At 37.8% G+C, this 17,863-nt stretch overlaps 1 protein-coding gene across 3 annotated transcripts; it reads right to left on the reverse strand.

Annotated features, from left to right (window-relative positions):
- Positions 1 to 2,883: 2,883 nt before the first annotated feature.
- LOC134163414 (fatty acyl-CoA hydrolase precursor, medium chain-like) lies at positions 2,884 to 16,366 on the reverse strand. Of its 3 annotated transcripts, XM_062618234.1 has the most exons (14): positions 16,296 to 16,366; positions 16,051 to 16,159; positions 11,006 to 11,210; positions 10,035 to 10,176; positions 9,460 to 9,593; positions 8,964 to 9,117; positions 7,972 to 8,073; positions 6,918 to 7,022; positions 6,095 to 6,235; positions 5,907 to 5,993; positions 4,784 to 4,931; positions 4,449 to 4,580; positions 4,068 to 4,140; positions 2,884 to 3,647 (listed from the first exon to the last, which is right to left on the reverse strand). In XM_062618234.1, coding segments are annotated over exons 3-14 (1,395 nt in total). In that variant the 5' UTR covers positions 11,008 to 11,210; positions 16,051 to 16,159; positions 16,296 to 16,366; the 3' UTR covers positions 2,884 to 3,472. The 3 variants fall into 3 exon arrangements, with proteins under 3 accessions (XP_062474218.1, XP_062474216.1, XP_062474217.1); XM_062618232.1 differs by lacking the exons at positions 16,051 to 16,159; positions 16,296 to 16,366 and adding an exon at positions 12,009 to 12,158; XM_062618233.1 differs by lacking the exons at positions 16,051 to 16,159; positions 16,296 to 16,366 and adding an exon at positions 12,009 to 12,111 and having other exon boundaries at positions 11,006 to 11,198.
- Between the last annotated feature and the right edge of the window lie 1,497 nt (positions 16,367 to 17,863).

A 17,863-nucleotide genomic window follows, 5' to 3' on the forward strand; every position in this document is an offset into this window, starting at 1 on the left:
ATGAGCTTTAGGGTCCCTTCCAACCCAGACCATTCTAGGATTCTATGATGGTTCTATGATTTAGCAAATCACAGATACCTGCTAAGATACCTGCCAAGAAGGAGTTCCCAAGCACAAAGCAAATGTCACCTGCATGATCTGCATTTACAGAATTGGGTTTTGAACATGAAGTTGAACTTGGTGTCATGGTTTGAGCCCAGCCAGTAACCCAGAACCATGCAGCCGCTCGCTCACTCCCCCCCCCTTCCTCTCCCCTGATCCCAGAGGGATGGGGAGGAGAATCGAAAGAATGTAACTCCCATGGGTTGAGATAAGAACAGTCCAGTAACTAAGGTATGACACAAATCACTGCTGCTACCACCAACGATAATAATGATATGGGAAATAAGGGAAGAGAATACAACCACTCACCACCCACCAACCGATACCCAGCCTGACCTGAGCACTGATCTAGCCCTTTCAGGTAACTGCCCCCAGTTTATATACTGGACATGATGTGCTGTGGCATGGAATACCTCTTTAGTTATTTTGGGTCAGGTGTCCTGTCTGCTTCCTCTCAGCTTCTCCTCCTCCCTGGCAGAGCATGAGACTCAGAAAGTCATAGGTCAGAGTAAATGTTACTGAGCAGAAACTAAAAACATTGGTGTGCTATCAGTGTTGTTCCCAGGCCGAAAGTCAAAACCACAGCACTGCACCAGCTACTAACGAGGAGAAAAAATGACTGCTACTGCTGAACCTAGGACACTTGGTTGATGCTGAAATTCCTGAAATTATACTACACTAATAGACAAGTGAAAGAAGTAATTGAAACTCATTGCTGGTGGTTCAATGTTACATCTTACAGCTTCACTTGGAAGAAAGAGGTTTGCAGGAGCTTGAAGGGGAAGAGTCTCCTGGAGCTTTGGGAACCAGCCTCCAAGACCCCAAAATGATGGACCCTGTGTAGAGCCTGAATGACAACCTTAATGTCCCTCTACACTTTGCGCTTAGTTCAAGGACATTGCAGTACATGGGGAAATCCTGCCACAGCGTCTGTATCCAAGAAAATGAAGAGGGGAGGGAGGAGGAGGGAGAGGGAAGAGGGACTAGTGGAGGCCTGAAGTACCTACCATCACTAAATAACAATCAGTTAGCACATTAGAGTTGCCTCTCACTGTGAAGGACTCTGTGCTCTATTTCAGCACCTGCAGGGTGAAAGAATGTTTTCTGTTAGCTCCCATGATCTTGAATAGTTAATAAATCAACATACAAATAAAAGGCATTGTATGTATCTTACAGTTGGAAGCATAAATCCAAATTTGCGGTTTGTTAGTCCTGTTATGTCTAATTACAGACTGCATTGAGACTTTTTTCAGCCAGCAGTAGCAATGGGTTTTTAGGGAGAAATACGCAGTTCACAACTGCATCAATAGCAAGAGGATGCTGGAGAGAAAAATACCTCTTCATTACTTATCTGTCAGTTTTGCTTGAGAAAATAATTCAGCTCTCTTAGTATTTACCTAAAGAAATCACTCAAGTGACCTATTTTTAGCTATAATTTATAATGCCAAAAGTAATTAATTCTCAGACATTGTTCTGAGTTTCTCTTACGCAATTTTAGTACCAGTTAAGAATTTAATAGCACTGAAGACAGAGAGTAACTTCTTAATGAGTTTCTAACGTCTTACAGTTGCATGAGTAACAGGGTTAAAATCAGATTACATGGTAAGATTCCAAAAGCACTGACAAGCCAGCACAGTGATACGGAGAAACTGGTTATGGCAACAGATAAAACAGCTATTAACAAAAGGTCACATTTGCAACAAGGAGAGCTTTCTTCATGGCTGCACTTCCTAGAAAGGGTTGAGAAATCCTGTATTACTTCCTCCAATATGCAAGTCCTTCCTTCTTGCACACACTTGAAAATCAGCCAGCTGCTAGGAAGTGCCTTGCTGATTACAAAGGTGACACAATGGGCTGCACAAAGCTGCCAGTTCCATCTTTGCAATTTTAACTAGTTGGTATTCATGATCCTGCCTGGTTCATGACCATTCCAAGGGTAAAATAAGCTTAATAGTTTACATTCCTGTGATGAATGCAGTTCTACCCTGAAATGCAAGGTAGGGAATGTACCTGCTCACATTCTTCAGGTGCATTATTATTGTTCCAGTCCACTGTTGTGAAGTTCTGCAAGAGCCAAACAAGTGTGATAAAATGGATTTGCTTTGAGTTATTATCATCTTAAAGAAGGATTTATTCTGTCTTAAAAGTACAGCACTAGCAACCATTAATAGAGTTATGATTACCATCTCTTTTGCTGGTATTTTTTTTTCCTCTTAAGCAGTGAATCACTGCAGCTGAATCAGGTTTTTCACAGTCGTGTAGACGGAATTATCTGCAATCAGTGTAACAGAAGACTGACAATTTTCTTTTATTAACTGTGCTTTACTCCTTCATGAACAGTACTTTCTTCAGCAACTAAGTCACAGTGAACAGCAGCTGAAGGCCAGAGTCAGGAAGACTGGGTGTGCGTACTTTGCAGAGCAGCAGGTCTTCCTTTTGTGAGCCCATGAACAATACTGAGCTAACAACATGCAGTGATCAACATCATACTTGCTCTCCCCTCTGTCTCAGTGGGTGTCTTTCCTGCCAGCAATACCTCCTGCCTTCAGCCAATGACTTGTGAACTCTTTGCCAGGAAGGGTTGAAGAACAGATAATCACACCACAGAATAGTCTGTAAAAAACCTAGAGCCTCCATACTCAGGTTCTGCAAAAAAAGGCTGGAAAATTCCTATCTGAAACATTTCAGGTTGAACAAAGAAACTGGACACATTTCTGGCTCCCTGGGTGTGATTTAACCTCTTAGAATTAGCCTGTATCAGCTAAGCGAATGAAAAGGAAGTTCCAAAAAATCAAAAGCAACATTAATTTATAACACCTTACAAAACTAGAAAACAAGTAAGGATCTTCTGTCCTCATTTGTGAGACGTCAAGCCCATCTGACTGAGTTTCTTTTGATGGATGCTGTGCTCCCTACAAGCTATTTCCAATTAAAGAAAGTGGAAAGAGTCTGTAAGAATGATATCTGACCATTCTAGTCTGGAACAAGAGGGGAATAAACATATATCATATGTCTGACACTTATGATATATTCTTTATAGATAATTTCTTACAGATTTCAATGTCTGCCAATTTTTCCCTCATTTCCCCTTCTCACATGAGCATTATTCAGTTTTGATATCCACCAAATAGATACCAAGGTCTTTTTGAGCCTGGATGATCGTGGGTTTTTTCTGCTTGCTTCATTAAATAGTGATTTTTAGTCCCACAAACATTCGACATTTCCCTCAATTCTCTCCTTTCCCTGTGATCTTGACAACAGATTACATAATAGTGAGTTAGAAGGTGATTATTAAATTCTGCATCCTGACAAAATAAGTTTGTTTGACTTTATTTCAGGTTTTGTAAACAATCTCTACCCTCTACAACTTTTATAAATCTGTGTGTTTTCTCTTTTCATTCCTCATTTCTTTTGTGAGCTGTATAAAAAAATCTACTCTGTGTTCTTTCAATTTCTTTGCTGCCTTTTGCGTTAGGTCTATTTCCAGGTATTCTTCATCCAGATCATACTGAGGCCAATGGACCAAGCCTTCTCCATTGGGATTTCTGGAAATAACATAAAGAAAAGTTAGCTTTTCATTTGCCTGTCAGTTGTGCTCTGTCTTGTCTGGTTGAGAGTATTTCAGAAAACTAACACAAGCTCAGATTATGTGATTCTAGTACCTAATAGATGGATGTTTTTGTGCTCATTAATGGAATAACAAAAGTTTAATAATTGCCATTACTTTTGGATCTGAAATTCCACTGCAGATGGAGTAACATAGGTTTGGTGGTTGGTTCTTTTTTCCTTTGGTCTGCAGGTTTGTTTAGATTTTCTCAAAATCATTATGTATAGATAGAATTTGCTTCAGTATTTATCTTAAATTCTGTCACAGTTGTAGGAACCACCATGTGAGTATTCCTTCAGGCATATATTTCAGGCAGCACAGACAAAACTTGAGCTGTAATTAGCATTACAATTCTCACCCATTTCTAGCAAAGTTAGTCCAGTATTTCATAATAGTTCTGCTAAGTTTTTCTTCTTCTTCTGTAGCATGCCCTGCAAAGTGAGAGACAAAATAGCAATATTAAAACCTGAATAATCAAAAGAGTAGCAGCTATATAAATTCCAATAGACTGTAATCAGTTCTACTAATTACTCTGAGCTATAGTTCTACCTGAGCAGCGCTCTAGAAGAGGACAGCAGATGAATAATTTCATGAAAAGCAGCTACTACTAAAGACAGAAAATGTTTATGTTGAGTCCAGTGTTTCTAAAAGAAACATTTCTATTCTAAAGCCTCTCAGTAAGTAAAATGAGTAATAATGATGTTTTAAAAGGAATACATTAGAAGAATGGATACATCACCAGCCAAGAATGGCTTTCCAAAGACAAAGGCAATCTCATCTGTATGATCTGCTTTTACAAACTCTGGTATAACACCTTCCCCTGAACTTGGTCGATGTTGAAATTCATAAAAGTAGACTGGGTTGCCAGCATCTAGTAGAAAAGATACAGAAGAGCGTTAGTGGAAGAGGTGAATATACCTATCACAAAAGATAATAAATTTCCACTACAAGCAGTTTTGGTAAAATGAAAACACTATCATTTTTTTTTTGGATAATGAAGTGTGATTTGTACTGTCCAAAACACACCCCTGGAATTACACATTTCTTTTAATAGATGCTGAATCAGAGACATACCTCTATGGTATCTAGCCACTTCAATGGATGACAGAATAAAAAGAGAATCTCCTAATGCATCAAGAAGGCCATCTCGTACTTCAGCACGGTTTTTTGCATTCCCTATGTATTCATTGTATACCCGATCAACAACTTCAGAAGCAACACCCTGAAATGAACAACAAAAATACTTCTTATAATAATGACAAATATAACAAAGATTAACAGCACTAATTGAGTGTGCCATCTTCATGTCCCTGGCTAAACCCCAAACATTACTACTTTCAGAGAAAATCCTCAACTGTGTCAGAGTGTGGCTTAAAGCTCAGAATCAGGAGTTACACAGCTACCAGTTATAGATATTCTCAGGGAAAAGAGGTTTGCAAGATCTAAAGCTCAAACATCTTTAGATAAACATCAGTCAGCAATGCTGATAAATAGATACAGTAACCTGTTCTGCCTTCTGTGGAAGTAACTCTCATAAGAAATTCTGTTGGCTTCCACAAAATTAATTTATTGCTGTAGATAGACATAATTTGTTCTAAAAAACAAGCCTTTCCAAGTTCATGATGGTTGTCTGTGACACTGAATGATCCATTCCAAATCCTAGCCACATTTATAAAATCCTTCTTACCTATTAATATGTGTTTTTCTGCACTTAGTATTTCAGGAGAGCACAAGGGAACCGGAAAGCTGAGAGGTATGTACATTACACGGAAGCAAAACCACAAGAAACCTGAACATAGGTCTCTCAGAGCCATTTTAAACATCTCAGGTTGTCCTTTCTGGTCTCCAGCTACTGCTTCATAAGATCTCATGTCATACACATGTTTTATAACCTAAGGTATCTAAAATGTCACAAGAGGCCTATGCTTAGGTACCTGAATCACCTCTGGATTTCCACAGAACTCTTTTAAGAAGAGAGGTACTTAGGATAGAAATTTAGAGTCTATTTTCAATCACTAATGGCAGGAATGACAGGAATACACCACAAATGCTTCCCAGTACTGCCCAATGGTAGGACGCTGTCAAACAGCTTTGTTTGAGAGAAGTTTTTCTCTAACATGTACTCCTTCAGGACTACAAACACAAAACCAGATCAGTGAAAAAGCAGCACTGGGCTATTCTGAAAACGGCCTCTTACCTTAAATGATAATGCTAAGGAGGTCTGTAAAACTTGACGTGCAACATTTTCATCCAGACCATCTGTGTAAGCAGGAAATTTCATCATCTGCATGATACAGAATAGTATTTATTAGAAAATCTTATATTAATAAAATAATCCTGTATTAACAAAACGATACATAAATAACAACATGATCAGTCTCTTACCATAGGAATTACATATCCAAATTCACAATTATTTACTCCTATTATATATGGGACTGCATTGATCGCGTTTTCAGATAGTAATTGCTCGGGACTCTTTGGAAAAAACACGCCATCTATAGATGTACTGATGAACATGGAAGGCTGGACAAAAAAAAAAAACAAATAAAAACCACAAACCACAAAGCTTCATTAATATATTAATTATGCTTCTAGGAAAAAAAAAACAATTTTTTTTACTGTAGTGCCAAAGAAAAACAAATTAAATGCCAACTGAAAATCTAATAATTAATAGTATTCAAACTACCTCTAAATTTTCTGTGAAAGATTTTCTGCAGAAGATTCAGTGAAGATTAACATCATACTTTTAATGTTTGCAAAACATAGATGATGATGTCCAGTTTACATCTCTTAGTTAGTTCCATGTGTGGAACAGTCAGGGAAAAAAACAATTTTTTGTGTTGAAACTGCAAAGGAACATGAACTCCAGCATTGTGATAAGAAATTTTAAGTATGACATAATATAGTAATTAATTTTCAGGTTCTCCAGGAGCAACTGATATTTTCTACACTCTTTTCCTTCTCCTGGTACAGTATGACAGCAAAATACAGGTAGCTTAAAGTCCATGCAGAATGAGAGGGAAGTAACCTGTTCACATTTTTTGAGGTGAGGTATAGCATAGCATAGCTGTCAAATCCTGACAGGGTCAAGCAGATCAGATATTACAGTCACTTCACATTCTAATATTACAACAGCCAAACAGCATACTCTGTTACAATAAAATTTGAAATGCCATTTGAAACGAAAAAGTGTAATTTCACATACCAGTTTTAGCATTGCCTGTACTATCTCTTCTTCTGTTTTTCCTCTTAAGCATTCAACTATGGCAGCTGAACTCGGTTTTTCACAGCCAGAGGCAGCAGCAATACTCTGCAATCGATAAAAATAAACTTTTTCAGATACTTCTAATAGGGACTCTGTATGAAGCTGCGGCTGAGAATCCAGCAGGGGGAAGTCTAAGCTTGTGCGTAAGGATCATCGAGGCCACACATGCTCCCCCTGCAGACGTAGAGAACAGGAAGCTTTCACACTGTGGGATGAGCAGAAGGACAAAACGTGCCTCCAGAATATTTTGATATACGAATAGACCGAGAAAGTCATTCTGGTAAATAACATGGGCTGAGAAGGCTGGATGACATAAAGGAGTTAGAGGGATGCATAGTCAGAATACAACCGATAGATAGATGGTAACAAAGAGCACATTATACAATTATTGATGTCTTTTTGATGGAATAACAGTCATCATTAGAGAAACAGAGCTCTTTATAATGTTGCCTCTTTTATATCCCAGATTTTCAAATCTCGGTTCCTGGGAGTTTTGTTTGTTTTTTTTTTTCCCAGTTAAATAATAATTATTAAAAAAAAAAAAAAGAAAAAAAGAAAAAAAAAAAGGTTGAAACCAGCTCTTCTTTTCAAATATAAACAAACAGAATAAAGTCTTGTTTATTTGCACACAACAGGCACCAAATAGCAGGGAAAAAGAACAATACTCAGAATCTGGTGCTGTCTTCCAGCCAAAAATTATATCTCAACTTTTCTTGAAGTCAGTATACGTTATAGTATTCCTTTACATGTCACACTTCCCTCCCTTCCCTCATCACTTTGTTAGCCTTTCACTTTCACTCAGACATATATGGGTATTTGGGTATTTGACAAGCAAGGCATCATTAAATATGAATTATGTGCACAGAAATACTGTCTTTAATGACTGTGGTTGTAGTGTCAGAAGACAAAAATCTGTTTCTGTATTTTGGAATACACTGTTTAAGGTATGTAAAACTATTTGGGAAAATAATTAAAATTATCACAAAATACCCACTTGTGCTTCCTCCTCAGGATGGTCAGTGAACAAAGCTCTGATTGCAGTACCACTCTCTGAAATGGCCTTATGGAACAAGCCCTTTGCTAGGGGAGATAAGATCTGTGAAAAAAAACAATAACAAGCATTTCAAGCATGACAAGCATTGTGTTCTGACCACTGACTTAAAATTTCAGTATGAGGAATTGCCCTTTAAAATATTTTGAAAACAAATGTCGTAACACTGTTATTCTGTAGGCTCTGATCATAATTCAGTTATGCAAAGGGCTTTGGCAGCACTGTCAATGATACGACGTTCGTGCCTGCCTTTTGCTCTCCCATAGCAGCTTCCTTCCAAGACTTCATGGAACTACACTGCAAGCCAGATATAGATCAAATAGAACAGTGTCCAAGATAGTCTGGTTGTGCTGCAGAAGAGGAATAAAGAGCTATTGGCCAGAGGTCAGAAGCTTACAGCAGGGATTTTTATCACATGTATCTCTGAACCTTGGTTTCACTATGTGATCTGTACCAAATTGTGAGAGACTGGATAAGAAGAAACTCTTGGCCAATGTGCTCAGTGTTGATATAAAAATTTTACATATCACTGGGTCACAAAGTGCATATTTAGTTCAGCTATTATGACCATTCACCTCATTTGCACAAGTGGCTCTCAAAGCAACCAGAAAATTGGCGATACGTCCCTGTAAAGAACTTCTCAGGATAAATTTTGGGGGCTTTGGCAATGAAATCCTTCCCCCTCCACCCCTGAATTCTATTTAGCAGATAAGAAGTCACATTTTGGGTCTGAACTACAAGATTTGTGTATGAAAATACCATTTTCATCATTCAGAAGCTGTATTATATTGTTGTATTATAGACCAAGGTGATGTGTCATTTCCTGTAAAACAATTCCTTTTCTCTCACTGACTTTACATGCAGGTACTACAAGTGAAAGCGGATGGTGTCTTTTCCCTGCAAGTAATTAAAATTCAGTATTACTACAAACTTACAAGAGCAGAAACGCTGATTCCTCCTGCAGATTCTCCAGCGATAGTGACAGATCCTGGATCACCTCCAAAATGCATGATATTTTCCTGAATCCACTGAAGAGCTGCTACTTGATCTAGATAACCCCAGTTACCTCGGGCATGCTTATCACCAGTGCTGCAGAGGAAAAACAGATTTGTTTTAAATGCTCAGTGCAAGAAAAATGCAGAAAAATTACAATCTGTGGTATCAGAAATAAGCTGCCATTCTCTACACAGAGTTTTTCTACATAACTAAAAAAATAAATGCTCACAAAGCATTGAAATCAGAGTAGCAGTCGAACAAGAACAGACCTGGAAGCTGATTTGGGACTTGTAAATTATTCCCAACTGTTGCATATGTAATTAAGAAATGTATAGTTTCTTTGCATAAGCAAGTATTCCGTATGTCTCTGCACAGAGGCTCTGCACACATAATCTTGGAAATCACTTAGCAAAAAAACATCATAAAATATCTTACCTAAAATATCCAAGAATACTTAATCTGTACTGAATTGTTACAACTACCACATTGTCAAATGCCGCTAATGCTGAACCATCATATGATGAAGCTGCTCCAAGAGCTAATCCACCTCCATGGATCCATACAAAGACCTGAAAAGACAAAACCAGAAGTAACCCAGCACAGATAAGAGCTCTCAGTGATAAAAACTAAATATAAGCCAATATACAGTATTTTGTGCTATTTCACTCCTGAATCTTTCAGATTTCATTTCACAAATAGAAGTCTTTCAATATGAGGCCTGCAATCTTACAAAATAGCACTGATTTTATTAAATACTTACATTATATCAGTGCCCCATGACTTTTCACAGATTATTCAGAAGAAATCAATCATTACCTAAATAAAATATCAATAACATTTTATTTATAAAATAGGATTTTGTGTCTCTTAAATCTCAGCAAATACCTACTGGGGTAAAGCACGTAAGTTAATCACCATTACCACACTGCACGTCTAGGTCTGCATACAGCACAGGTCGTAGGTTTGCTGTAAGATAATTTTGCTAGAGGTCTTATAATGATTTTGCTTACAGGCAGCTTTTCCTGTTTTCCTGTAGAAATGGGTGTATACACATTTAGGTATAAGCAATCTTCAGACACTTGCAGGATAACTTTTTCTTTTCTATTAGTAATATAGTTCGAAAAAAGCTGTCCTTCTTTATCCTGTAGACACCTGAATAAAAGAAAAAACAACAAGAAACAGAGATAACTAAAACCTCAAAGCTATAAATTGTAGCTTTTCTGTTCTTTTACAACAAAATGAAAACCAGAAACCAGTCTCTGGTACATTTCTGTATTGCTGGCAACAGAAAATACAATTATTTGGTTTTTTTCACTTTAAATGTGTTTTCTTCCTTTGACCTGGCATTAAAGATAGTCAGAACAGAGACATAGTCTATGGCAGTACACAGTGACATGCAGATATAATTTTGCATGTTTCAAAATATCACAGAAATATACCTGCAAATACACATGGCCTTAAATCACTTCAATAGAAATGCAAATTAATTATTTTACACCTTCAATAGCTTTTTATAATAATGCTAGGTATTAAGCTTGAGGTATTAAACAAGAGCAGTAGTACAAATGGAGTAAGACATTTACAGTATAGACTAGAACTGATCAGCCTTTCTTGTGTGTCCTGTTAAGCATGTGTCTCAGCATTTTTTAAATTCTAATATTGCATTCCGACAGTTCCTCAGTTTCTTCCTGTTTCTGCTCCAAAGGTACACAGTTTATAAACATTGCTAAGTTATGGCCAAATGCTCCCAAAACAGAACATTATTGGCAAAGTGCCAGTCCCTTTTAGTTCATCATTGATGTCCATTACATAGAATTTTTTAATAAAACCAAAAGCTTATAAAGATGCCTTTAGAAATGCATTCATTGTAACAGTTGCAGGTGGCACCAAGGAATTAATCTTTGTGGATTTTCGCTGCCCTGTACATCAGTGTCCTGGAATTCCATATTAATAAAGATCTATGTTTTTGTCACTGTCTTACATTGGTGGATAGGAAGTGGCATCTCTGACACCCTTCCATGGCTCAGGTGGCTGGGGTTCAGAAAACCTCAGTAGTCCAACAGGGGGCTTAGCAAAAGGAACTCCCAAAAAAACATTCACACTCTTCTCAGCTGTGTCTACTTTGAATTGGTACCCTCGGAGTGTCCCGTACTTGGTTACCACTTCTGGTTGCTCTGCTTTCTGCTCTGGAGGGTATGAACACAAAATCACATGATCAGTCCGTTCATGAGTAACTGCCAGATTTCTAAGAGCTTTAGCTACATAAATACACACCTTTTGTTTGCTTTAACAATTAATTTCCAAGCATAAGGCTTCAACAAACTCTAGTCAATATAACTGACATTATTTCAGCCTTCATTTTGATTGGTTTGTATGTATGATCTATCTTGGGTATATGTATTTTCTTACTACATACACACATTAATAATTGCATATAGATCTTAATCCTTTTTGATCCAAGTTGTTAGTTAAAAGTCCAAGAGGTTGCTATCATTAAGAAAAGGCATTTCATTTTTAGGAAAAGATTTGTGAGCACACAAAATACATTCCAGATGCTTGATATAGGGTACACAGCTAAATTAAAAAGCTTCTAACATACTGAAAATAATCTGGCATATACAAATACTGTTAAGATTTAAGCAAGATTCATTTTAAGATGGAAGTTCTCAATACCAAATTACAAATCTGGATCTGTCATCTACTGTGTCTCATCAGCCAAGATTTTGGAACAAGAATTTGATTTTCCTATTTGCAAAAAAAGGCAAATAAGACAAATGATTGAAAACAGATCACAGAAATTATTTAAGAACTCCTGCTATTCAGACAATTGCACTGCAGTGAGGTTGAGTGCCCAGCTCCTCTGATAAAGCTGGGGTTCCCCTAGATGAGCAAGCTTAAAGGTGGGGTTCTCTTAGGGGAGCAAGCTGCACCTCTGCTCTATTTCCTTACAGAAGGCAACGGGGAAAAGCCCTTCTGCAGCTTACCAGTAGCTACAAGCACCGTGACCTGGATGGTGAGAATCAAGCACAGCAGCAACGCGTCCTTTCCAGTTGCCATCTTGCAAGCTAGTCACGTTTGTGTCCTCAGTGCATTGCCTTATATATTCCAGTATGTGTATCTGTTACGCAAGATGAATACTGATTAGGAAAAGCAACACCCAAGCTGTGAGCCAACCCAGCTGCGGGCATCCAGAGCAACTGCCCTGCTTGTAAGGCACTCCTCCAGGGGAAATCCACCACGATCACGCTGCATGTGGCAAGAGGGAGACTTCCTGCCTCTCAGAGCGGCCCCACAGGTTTCATACTGGCTCTCTAGTGCTCCTTCTCTCATTCACAAAACCTCAGGCATCAACTGTGTGCTTTAAAATGCTTTGAAAAGAGTGTTCTACTACACCAGGAGACTTGTCCTGCTGCTGTAACACTGCAATTTTTCACAATAAAGCTGGGATTTCCTCATACCACACAGTAAAGAGATCAGGAAGAGAACTATACTTCCACTACATCTATTTACTTCATTTTGGCATCAGTATCTCAATGTAAGGAACACACAATATAGCCACAAAATCCAGATCAATACTCCTGAAAAATGTGCTTTTGCTGAATTAAAAGTTGAGGTATTTTTATTCTCACAGGAGGATATTGTTTGACAAAAACAATACTAGAAGAATCTTAGCCTTCCCTGCAGGGTGGATACTCCGTCACTCAGTCCTGTATGCTCAGGGATGGTTGTTTGGTATCTAACATGAATTTTGCAATACTAAACTGGTGAGTTTTTTCAGTTTTTGTAGTGTGGGAACAATATTGAAGGGTTTGGGTGGAACTATACATTTAATACCTCTGAAAAATCAGAAGCATGCATGGGCTTCTGTGTGAACTCACATCTGTCATTGGAGTGCAATACAAAAAGGAGGGAAGTTGAATAGAAATGAAAGAGATTATCCACCCATGTTAACTAAGGGATTGTGCTAGATTTATGTAAGCTTTGGCCCTTGTTCCCCTTTTTTGTTTTTCTGGCAAGGCTCAGTAACTCTTGCCCCAAAAAGGCCATTTTGCAATTTTATATCATGAGAGTTCTCAGTTGCCAGAGACAGCATTTCTATAGATTCACCTACTGCTTGCACATTTGTTTTCAGCTAAGTGAGCTGTGAAGACCCACAGTCATTAGAGCAGTTCAGCACCTATATTATGCACCTAGTAGTCCCGTGCACTACGGCTATGCTTGTGTACTTTACTCCAGATCTTCCTAAGTGTTTCTGCACGGGTGTGATTTATAGCCCTCATAGGTAAACCCCAGAAAACTTTATACTGGACTGCTTAGAGAGCAAACCGTTGACAGGTAGATGTACATGTTCAGCGCATGCTGCGTACCTTAAGCACTTGCTTTGTTAATCAGGAGAGTCCTGCCCTCTGTACTGAGCTCTGCGCTGCGGCAGCCACGCTGTTAACAATGCCGATGCTATGCTTTGCCACAAAGCAATGCTTTGAATTCTGCTTGCTCCTTTCTCCTTTTGATGTTGCAGACTTTATCTCCATAAACAGTTCCTTTTCTCTCCCTGATCTTTACTGATTTTACTGAACTGTCCTTTCTCATCTGCTTTCCCATTATATCCCCCCCTCATTGGCTATTTCCAAGCCTTAATCTTCAGTCTTCATTCTACTCACTACTGCTCTCCCAAGTACCCATTCTACAAAATGTCTTAACCCATATCCAATCCACAGTCCCAGGGAAGAAGCCATTCTAAAAATATTACAAGTGCAAAACAGTTTCTGCAAACTCTGCCAATTTTACTTACAAAAGGATAATAAAGAAATTGGATTTTAGGATCCTATAGCCTTACCTGTAGATACTTTTATGGATCTGCAAGCATGACCTATATGCGCTGCAACTGTGGAAACTTTTACTCTTTTGACAAACTGGAGACAGTGCTACATACCTGAAAAGTGGAATTCTTGAATCCTGTTTGGCATTACGTTTTGGTAACATTTTGCAGTTTACCCTCAAACAGTGAAAAATGCATAAATAAATAATTTATTTATTTATGCAGGGATAAATAAAAAAGCCTCCTGACATATGATGACATTTGCCTCTACATTTAAATGCACTGCTACCTTTCTTTATTTCAACAGCTGAAAAATAGAGACAAATAGCACATTTAGAGGCTCATAATTGCATAAGAGCTCACAATTACATTTTGCCTCAAGTATGTATGATAGAAATGTTTAGGACTCTCCATTTGAAACAGGTCAGTTTGGTTTTTTACTCAGCCCCTGGTGAGAACTCAATAAAGCTATAGTGTGTAAAACTTAGAGTCTACGAAGCTAGTGTTTGGACGGCTTTAACTGCCTGTCTCTTTAGCATGTGTTAATCTCACATCGGGATGCCTCTGGGATGATACAGAGTATCAGAACACTCCCCTCTAAATAGATAGGAGTAAAATATTTTGACATTTTCCACTGTGATATATTTTTAGCACTCTGCCTCTGCGTAAGAAGTCAGCACCACTGCACTTCTCTGCATACACTTAAAAGATAAGCTTATATTCTGTGCATATACATACAATGCTGCTTATTTATCTCCTTTGAAAGTGAGTGGTACAGGATTCAGGGGAATTGTGTGTGCAATGAAAATCTGTCAAGCCTATTTTGAGATTGTATTCCCCTCATAAAAGATCTTTGCGAAAACAAAGGAGGAGGGGCAGATGCTTAGCAGGAATTGCCACTTACTGAAACAGCAGTTGTGCTTACAGTTTAATCCTACCTTCTGAGTTCTGACTGGCAACAGAATTTGGGCAAAAAGACACAGGAAATCCCAACTTATTTCTTCCAATAAAATGAGTTGAAAAGAAGGGATGGCCACTGAGCTGCTGTAAGACATTATTATCTATGTACAATCTTAAATTATTCCAGAGACATAGAAGGGAGATTAAAAAAGTGGTGAACAGATGCCTAGTGTCCTGTAGGATCTGTGGAGCTGCATAATGCTGCTATGATGTAGCAGTATGGTCAGGAATACATCTGGGACAGCTGGAGTGTCCTGGGATCCAGATAGAAGAAAGAAATGACATAGCAGAGAAAGAAGCTGACATGAAGTCAGTGTTTTAAGACCTGCTCTTGACACTCCAAGTGCCAATGAGCTAGAAAGGACACTGCAATCACTCTGGTACAAATTAATCTCTCCACTGCTAGTAATGAAGGCCTGGGACCTACTGCAAACAGAGATCTGTAAGTGACTGATAGCACAGAGAACAGTTTGGAGCACAATGAAGAGCACCACGGTAAGGACAGGAAATGTATAATTAATGTTACCAACATTGATTGTTTTAGGGGAGTTACTGCTGGATTTAAAAGGAAAAAAGTGCGAGTAGTAGAGACCGTTTCTCACTTTTCTAACATTTGAGAGAAGTCTTAATTCCAGCACTACTGTTACAGACTGTATATCACAACAGTCAGAAATACAGTAATTCTGTTGGAAAACCAACCTACAAAGCAGAACATTCTTTAGTTTCTCTTTTTTTTCCCTTCCCCACAGATGAAATTTCTGTATCTAAATCAAACCAAAACTTCTGTACCATCGCTGATACACTTGACATCAAAAGACAGTTTTATTTGCAAATTGGGTCTTTATTGATTTCATGTCATTAAAACAAGATTGCTGTTACATTCTGTCTTCAGTCATGTGGAAATGATAAAAAAAACTGAGCAGTGGGGAAATCTGGTACCTGTGTTTAATAAGTGAGGCTTCTGTTGTAGACAAATCCAAGAAAAAAGTAAAGGATCACAAAGGCAAAACAGCTCAATTGGAATTATTACAGTCAATAATTGCAAATATGGCAACTGTCAAGAAAAGGTAAAAGGAAACATAATTTTATCCACAAAATCACTTTCAATAATTCCTTTTACTATCCTCATAGTTTGCATATTATACACATGTTAAGACTATAAATTGTAACTCTGAAATAACCTTCTTGTTCTCCATTCTGTTGTTATTTGTCTTTTCAAACATCACCTTTCTCCAGAAAAAAACTACCTGCTTTTCCTTCAGCCTTCTCGTTTTCTTTTGGTTTAGATTCATCTGTAAGTATTCTTCATTTAGGTTCTAAGACAGCCAATCAATCAAACCCTCTCCATTAGGATTTCTGTAAACACCAAGAAAGAGTGATGTCCTTTTCAGTTACAGTGGAATTCACAGAAGACTGAAATCAACAAAACAGCTAACTCACTATGGAGTCAGCACAAACTAGTAGTGTGTGTCATGAATCTCATGATTCTTACCCATTTTGATCAAGTTAACCCAGTACTTCATTAGAGTCTAGTAAGGTGCTTTTCTTCCTCTGTAACTTCACCTGAGAGACAAAATACACTATAATTATTATGTGTGGCAAAAGTCAAAATATTGCTCCTACAAAAGCAGCATTCAACTCTTTGAATATGTTGTAACAATTTAAGATTACAACAGAGGCACTGTACTTGTCATATGTTAGTAATACAGCAATTATCAACAGAATTCTATTTATGAATGAGATTTGCATAATTATCCTTATTCTACAAATGGGGGAAATTGGGGTACAAGGAAATAAGGTGATTTGCCTGTAATTGTTCAGGGAATCAGAAGCAAAACCAAAAAAAGAACCCACGCTTCCTGAGTCCCATTAAAAGGCATGGGAATGGTCTACTCAAGGAACGGGCCACATGGTTTACTTTCATAGTGTTGTGGACCTGAAATCTGTCCTATTATTCAGAACATGACTAGGCAAAGATTTCTTCATTCTGACAGAAGACAAGGTCATTCCATGTCTTATCACTTCAAGAAAATGAATTTAAATAAAGTTACACATATGTCCACTCTATCAGCTAGGTGAAAATAATTTTAGTTACAGTGTGTTATTAATTATAAATGCATCTCAATAAACCAATAAAAATATTTGCTATTTTAATGCTCTCAGTAAATTCAGGCAAATAGAAAAAGAACTATGTAGTGTTTTCTCGTGTAAGGTAACATTAGTAAAAAGGTAAATATAAAATATAAGCAAAATCAAAAGGCTCCAGTAACAGATTAACAAATGCTTTTACAACATAATTGTACTGGTCCAAAGTTCAATGGAGTAAAAGGAAACACTTTCATTTATGTAGGCTGTGAAACAGACTATGAACTACTGTGCAAATGACAAAAATAAAAGTAGAAAAAATGGTGAATTAACTTAAAATAAGTAGAATTTCTGTGTTTCTTTGTCAAAATAAGAACTGCTCCTAATTTGTTTCATGGGAAAGAAAATACTCCATCCCAAGTATTATTATTTTAGTCATATGCAATTAAAGCAAATTGCTGGATTTGTAGTATTCCTGATGTGACATCTTGTATGTAATTGTTCCATGACTGGCATATCCATTAGGACTGTAGCAAGATGGGATTCTGCTTGAAGAAACCAAAACTTCCAGAATCCTACGAAAATGCCCAAACTGGCATGACAAAGGCAATTCTGGGAGTACACCCTTAATCCTTGCTCAATGGACCAGTCCCATTTTACATAAAATGCTTAAATGTTAATTAAATCAAGGACAAAATAGTCTTCAAACTAACCACTAGATCTCACGCAGAAAATTAAACATTAGAGCTCCAAGCCTTGCTCTATTCAATGCAACTGGAACACTACCTGCAAAAGAGACCAAGAACCCCAGTCTCACCCCAGGAAAACTTGTAGAAAACAAACTAACATCAAATTATTTTCCAGTTCTGGGTATTTTGGCATGGCTTGTCTACACTTAAATACCAGAAAGTCTCCAGAATACAGAGCTGTTGACTTCCCAAGCAGCAGTAGGCCAAAGGACAAATTCCAGGTTGC

The sequence above is a fragment of the Pezoporus occidentalis genome, unplaced genomic scaffold (assembly GCF_034315485.1).
Source record: "Pezoporus occidentalis ecotype Australia unplaced genomic scaffold, CSIRO_AGI_Poc_V1 ctg20, whole genome shotgun sequence".
Lineage (NCBI taxonomy): Eukaryota > Metazoa > Chordata > Aves > Psittaciformes > Psittacidae > Pezoporus > Pezoporus occidentalis.

Coding starts and splice junctions, on each gene's coding strand:
- LOC134163414 (XM_062618232.1), bottom strand. CDS start 12,081: ATGGCAACTGGAAAGGACGCGTTGCTGCTGTGCTTGATTCTCACCATC. Junction 9,118..9,459: donor AGTATTCTTGGATATTTTAG/GTAAGATATTTT, acceptor TTTCCTCTGCAG/CACTGGTGATAAGCATGCCC. Junction 8,074..8,963: donor GAATCAGCGTTTCTGCTCTT/GTAAGTTTGTAG, acceptor TTTTTTTCACAG/ATCTTATCTCCCCTAGCAAA.